Here is a 6,781-nt window from a genome sequence, read left to right as displayed (position 1 = left end):
GGTTAGGTAGCCGAAAAAGTTAGGTTAGGTTAGGTTAGGTAGTCGAAAAACAATTAATTCATGAAAACTTGGCTTATTAGGCAAATCGGGCCTTGCATAGTAGGCTGAGAAGTGCGTTCTGGCTACTAGGTACGACATATATATATATATATATATATATATATATATATATATATATATATATATATATATATATATATATATATATATATATATATATATATATATATATACTGAAATGAGAACACTTATCTCATGAAATGAAAGCATGACTGAATGAAGTAAGCAGTGAAGTTTCCTTCGCCAGCTGAGGAAGCCTCACCAGCAGCGCAACTTAAGGCAGAAGAACATATAATTTTATGCATGAGCATTGGGTATAATTAGGAGAATTTGCATGTTCAGAGCCTGCAGATGGTGGGTTGCTTGGTCGTAAGACGGTTGTTACCTTAAGAGCGGGGAGTGGGGGGTTCGCAGTAAGTTGTAAGATTAAGAGGGAGGTTGTGAAAATTTGCGAAACTCGATCCTGCCCATCAAACTGTGTGGGAATATACTTGGAAATTTCCATCCCACCCAATTCAAGCATTATTCATAATGTTTCTGAGATATAACTCACCTCTCTTACACTACTAGAGTTTTTCAGATATTTCAACGCAATATAACAAGGTTCACATACTGTTTTAATGTGAAACCATTTTCACCAGGGTTACCTTGAGGTTCTTCAGGGTATGTATAATGTATTAAGATCATTGCCCCCGTCTCAAGACTCTATCACAGCCTAAGTACGACTCAATGGATTCCAACACAACCTTGGTGCATGGTTATAGCTCAGCCCGTCCTCCTAAGGTTTCCTAACGTCAAGAAACTACCGTACTAAAGTGCCCTTATCCTAACGTACCAGAGGACCCAAAACAGAAAATGGGGCAGTATGTCAATTCCCCGAGTCTCTACCATTTACTAGTACGACAATTTTGGGCCTTAGGTAGAATATACGTCAAAATACGACGCTCTATTAGGAGTACGGGTTAGTGGGAGACTTTTTTATTTTCCCAAGGAAGTGTGTGAAGGAGGGACTGTTATTATCACCCTCCTTCCTCCCAAGGTTTGAACGTACCTCCATAAACTCTTGGGTTTTCTTGCGTAGTTTAAGATATTTTTCTCTTGTACCTCAAGAAGACGGACCAGTGGCTGAGCGGAGCGAAGCATAGTGAAGCAGCTTACTGTTTAAACCTCTTAGTGGGGTCCCGGTGGTGATGGGATCAAAGCTTCGTCTCTGCACAAGGGATTAGGGGGTCTCCTAGCGCGACGGATTGTGATGGGAGGGATTAGGGAGTATCCCAGCACCGGGGATTCGGCTGGGGGATTCGTAGCATGGACATTTGTACGTGGGGTGAAGGGTTGACCAAATATGTGGGTGTGTGAGGGTAAGGGAATGTCTCAATATGTGGGTGTGTGAGGTAAGGGAATGTCTCAATATGTGGGTGTGTGAGGTAAGGGAATGTCCCAATATGTGGGTGGGTGAGGGTAAGGGAATGTCCCAATATGTGGGTGTGTGAGGTAAGGGAATGTCCCAATATGTGGGTGTGTGAGGTAAGGGAATGTCCCATTATGTGGGTGTGGGTTGAAGAAATGCTCAAATATGTAGGTATGGGGCTGGGGGAATGCGCTAATATGTAATATGAAGGGCGCTAGTGGTGTGTATCCGGGTCTAAATTGGTAGCAAGAAATGGCATGTTTTCTTACAAGAAATATGTATTTCAAAGACGAACACACACAGTACTTAATAGCCTAGTTAAGCAAAGTTTTTGGTCTGTCTTAAATCACTAGAGGAGTATTAAAACCAAAGTTTCATCTTTCTCTTATATATATATTACACATTATACTTATGAAAGGAACATAGAACTGTTTAAGTAACATGTACTTAGAATTAATTAGTCACCATTTTTTTCAATCACTTACAAAAATATATCAACTTGGTCACATTTCATATCAAAAGTCTATATGGGAAGGATTTTCACTGAACGAAAACAACAACATTCAAAACACATATTTCGCTGAAAACATTTAAATATTTTGTTCAGCGGAGGGAACAATTACAATAAACGTTCTTGAACGTTGATTCTCGTGAAGTCGAAATTCATACATGTGTTTTGACGCCAAATTGGATGATCATGATAATATGAAAGTTCCATTTTATAATAATAGAGTCTCTCCACCATATTAACGTTTTCTATATAACCAGCACATGATTGAAAAGATCTCAATTACATATTAGTCCATTTGCTAAATGCCAGTTATAGTGCTCGTTATATGGAGAACTCGCTTGTTATAGATTGCTCTACGAGTCATTCACAACGAAAAAAGGTCTGAAATAGCACCTTATATGGGAAAGTTTACCTTGTCTGACGACTTAGAAGCCGTAAAGTCCGCAGTCAATCAGCGTAATATGATAGCGATATATCTTTTAGTTTTCTCCATTCTTCCCATAACTTAGACAATAAATTCATCTAATAAGTTAACTTTATTTTAGATGAGGACAATACTTGTATGTACTAGTTGGTTGGTACAGTTAATGAGGTATCTCTAACAACCCTCCCGAGACTGAAAGACCTTAATCTTGAAACTAATCAACCTCTTGCTTTGATCAGTGTCCAAAAAAATTCCGAACAATTTTCATGTTCGAATTGTCTGGATGAAAATAAATGATGAAACATAAAAAATTAAACATTTTGAAACACAAAAATACATAACATTAAAAGGGCATGGAAGATAAAAATTGAGAGAATGAATAACAAATGAATATTGACAGCAAAAACGCACACATAGCCTAATGACCTCCCAACAGGGCTCTTCAGCCGTGAAGCTAAACAAGAGAGAAAGAAAAGGGCTTCAAAGCAAACTAGAGACAAGGATGGTAGCAGAGAGAGAGAGAGAGAGAGAGAGAGGCACGTAAAGAGACAGACAGACAGCCAAGGAAATTATGACGCGTTCAGTAGCATCAGGAAGAGCCTAGTTTTTGGTTTCTGGATAACAACATGAAACGGATATTAAGGCGCACTGTCCTGTCTTTACTAGACTGGTGCTCCGTCTTCGTCCGCTGAGCCTTGTGCTCCGTTATCTACTTCAGGGGCTGGTGCTCCTTGTGAACACCTGCAAGGCTTGATGCTCCGTGCTCCAGTACTAGGTCCTGGTGCTCCGGGCTCCTAGTTAGAGTGAGTAGTTGGTTGGTGTTCCGTGCTCTGCCTGTGGGTGTTCCGTGCTCTTGCGGTGGGTGTTCCGTGCTCTGGCGGTGGGTGTTCCGTGCTCTGGCGGTGGGTGTTCCGTGCTCTGGCGGTGGGTGTTCCGTGCTCTGGTTGTGGGTGTTCCGTGCTTTGGCGGTGGGTGTTCCGTGCTCTGGCGGTGGGTGTTCTGTGCTCCGGCGGTGGGTGTTCCGTGCTCTGGCGGTGGGTGTTCTGTGTTCTGGCGGTGGGTGTTCCGTGCTCCGGCGGTGGGTGTTCCGTGCTCTGGCGGTTGGTGTTCCGTGCTCTGGCGGTGGGTGCTCCGTGCTCTGGCGGTGAGCCGTGCTCCAGCGGTGGGTGTTCCGTGCTCTGGCGGTGGGTGTTCCGTGCTCTGGCGATGGGTGTTCCGTGCTCCGGCAATTGGTATTCCGTGCTCCGGTCAGTCTCTTATCCTCACCGGATGTAGGGATTACTGAAAGGGGTTTCCAGTCTCATTCCAGTTATCTGTAATGTTAGAAATAAGAAACATTTGAAATTTAGAATTTCCCAACATAAATACTCTGAAAGACACGGCCAATTGTCTAATGCTTTGCTTGAAAGAGCTCAACAAATAGATTGGGAGATGGCTTCCGCAATAACGAACTGTTAAAACATTGTTCAATAGGAACATTATTGAATCTGCTTTAATACAGATTACAAAATCATGTGATTCGAACATTATCAGTGGTTTGTATAATTTAGATTTATTTTTGGTTGGTAAGTTAGAGGTGCAATTTGAATAGGATCATTGATACAAATTTATTTTACTAATACCATATTAATATTCCATTATCTCATTAAAGACATTGTACCTTACCTCTTTCCTGCCTATATATTCACACCCACTGAACTTCTGAAGATATATATATATATATATATATATATATATATATATATATATATATATATATATATATATATATATATATATATATATATATATATATTTATATATATTTATATATATATATATATATATATATATATATATATATATATATATATATATATTACTAACATAAAATGCTGAAGTGTATGCAGATCGCAAGTATACTTTAGGCCAGGGTAGTAACCTCTCTGTGTATATATATGTCCATTGTGCTAGGACTGCTGACCTGTTGTGGTGGGGGAGTGGGTATGTTGTGGTGTAGAGTGGGTATGTTGTGGTGGGGAGTGGGTATGTTGTGGTGGAGAGTGGGTATGTTGTGGTGGGGAGTGGGTATGTTGTGGTGGAGAGTGGGTATGTTGTGGTGGGGAGTGGGTATGTTGTGGTGGAGAGTGGGTATGTTGTGGTGGGGAGTGGGTATGTTGTGTTGAGGCGGGCGCATGCGCGTGACGCCCCCTCGCCCGAGGGACTCACCAGGAGAGCGGGTCACCGACAGTGCGGCCACAGCAGTAGTAGGAGGAGGACGCAGCCGCCCAGCACTCGAGGGTCACTGTACACCGCAGGACACCGAGCCTTCTGCACCGCGGCTGATTCCTCCCCTGAGACGCCGAATAAAAGGTATTAAACATACATATATATATTCATTAATTATCAGTGACTACGTATGTAGTCCCTAAAAACAAATATATTACACGTAGCTAAGTCGACTTGGAACCTTCGAAATCACACTAAACGGCAGTTAAAGAAGTTTCACTTAAATCACGTTGCTTTCTTCCCATTAAGATTTGTATGTTGGGTTAAGATATTAGAACCAAGATATAGTATTATTCCATAAGGCTTTGGCCTCTTGAATGACCTTCGAGGTCATTACTTAGGCTTCAGGCCTACTTTCAACGACCAATGTGCTGTTTGATAATTGATGTATGTGTGTGTTTATGAAATAAGGTACATTATTGACTTTTTGTATAATGACATATATATGATAATTAGTTCATTGTGCATGACTCAGAGTAACTTTTAAACGTATAATATTATTAGCTCGATTTACAACTCTCATTTCCATTCATTCCTTTAGTTGTATGTTGCTTATTGTTGAAAGTTGCTTAATTCTAATGAGTTTAATCATTTATAATTTGTTATAATTGCACTTGGCACTAGATAAATTATACCAATTATAATTTGTTATAATTAATGAGCACACCTCATTAATTATCTTATTATCAGTTTGAAGGACATAAGGCTATTAATTTATTTTTCATTAACGTTTAGGACCTAGGCTATTAATTCATTTTGAATACAAATGCTGGATCTATGGGGCTATTGAGTTGCTTTGAATACAAGTTTAGTACAGATAGGCTATTAGATAAGATAAGATAATGATAATGTTTAATCAGGCAAAAGTACATATACATTCAAAATGAGTTACAAACATAATATTGAATTTCTAGATTTATTTAATAAATCTAGAAATCTAGAAATAAACGAAATAAATCTAGAAAATAATTTCTAGATTTATTTCATAAATCTAGAAATCCATCCCGGATTTATTTCATAAATCTAGAAATGGAGACATAACGTAGAAATAAATCAAAAGTAAATATTTAATAAATATCAAATTCTGCTTGCTATCCGGTGTTAATAATTTTCAGATTAATTTGTACAGAAAATAAATGATTCTGAATTAGTTGTATAAATGATTTAGATTGATTTAAATTGGGGGGGAGGGGGAGATCGAGTGTGGTTAATGGTGCTAATGGTTATAGAGTTTGTAATTGGTGTTGACCAAGCACTTTATACGTGTATGGTGACTCACCATAACTGGTCCTGTACACCTAGACTCATCATGTGCACGAAGACTCACCACGTGCGCCAAGATTCACCATTAACCAGGTGTACCAGGACTCACCATTAACCACATGCACCAGGACTCACCATTAACCACGTGTACCAGGACTCACCATTAACCACGTGCTCCAGGACTCACCATTAACCACGTGTACCAGGACTCACCATTAACTACATGCACCAGGACTCACCATTAACCACATGCACCAGGACTCACCATTAACCACATGATCCAGGACTCACCATTGACCACGTGCACCAGGACTCACCATTGACCACGTGTACCAGGACTCACCATTAACCACGTGCTCCAGGACTCACCATTGCCCACATGCACCAAGACTCACCATTGACCACGTGCACCAGGACTCACCATTAACCACGTGCACCAGGACTCACCATTGACCACATGCACCAGGACGGACGCGGCCTCGGCAAACTCTGGCCCGCAGGTGTAGTTTCCCGAGTCGGCCTTGAGGGCTGGAGTGATGAAGAGCTTGGAGGTGGTCCTCGAGGGAGTCTTCTCGATCTCCACGCTCACTCCGCCTCTGAGGGGGACGCGGTGTGAGGGGGAAGACGGGTACCAGAGATGATGGGGAAGATGGTAGTGGAAAGAGTGTACGTAGGGTGGTTTAAGGGGGAAAGCGAAGATAAAAATAAACAGAAGGATAATTCATTAAAGAAGAGAAGAACGTGGAATAAACATTCTTTATTTTTTCAATCAAGTGAGTTTTATCAATGCAATATTTACGTAGGTAGTGCTTGGTGGATATTGATATTTGGGGAACACTTTTTC

General features: G+C 40.6%; 1 protein-coding gene across 1 annotated transcript in view; it reads right to left on the bottom strand.

The window, feature by feature from the left end:
- Positions 1 to 1,853: 1,853 nt before the first annotated feature.
- The window catches only part of LOC123749657 (kin of IRRE-like protein 1), a 28,604-nt gene continuing 23,676 nt past the window's right edge, over positions 1,854 to 6,781 (bottom strand). The window contains exons 6-8 of the mRNA XM_069310562.1: positions 6,385 to 6,533; positions 4,615 to 4,739; positions 1,854 to 3,719 (exon numbers count right to left, since the gene is read on the bottom strand). Of these exons, the coding sequence (XP_069166663.1) occupies positions 4,627 to 4,739; positions 6,385 to 6,533 (262 nt within the window). The 3' untranslated portion in view covers positions 1,854 to 3,719; positions 4,615 to 4,626. The remainder of the gene's footprint in view (positions 3,720 to 4,614; positions 4,740 to 6,384; positions 6,534 to 6,781) is intronic.

Source organism: Procambarus clarkii, chromosome 67 (genome assembly GCF_040958095.1).
Source record: "Procambarus clarkii isolate CNS0578487 chromosome 67, FALCON_Pclarkii_2.0, whole genome shotgun sequence".
Lineage (NCBI taxonomy): Eukaryota > Metazoa > Arthropoda > Malacostraca > Decapoda > Cambaridae > Procambarus > Procambarus clarkii.
Note: the sequence above shows the minus strand (reverse complement) of the source record. Positions and strands in the feature narration are given on the sequence as shown.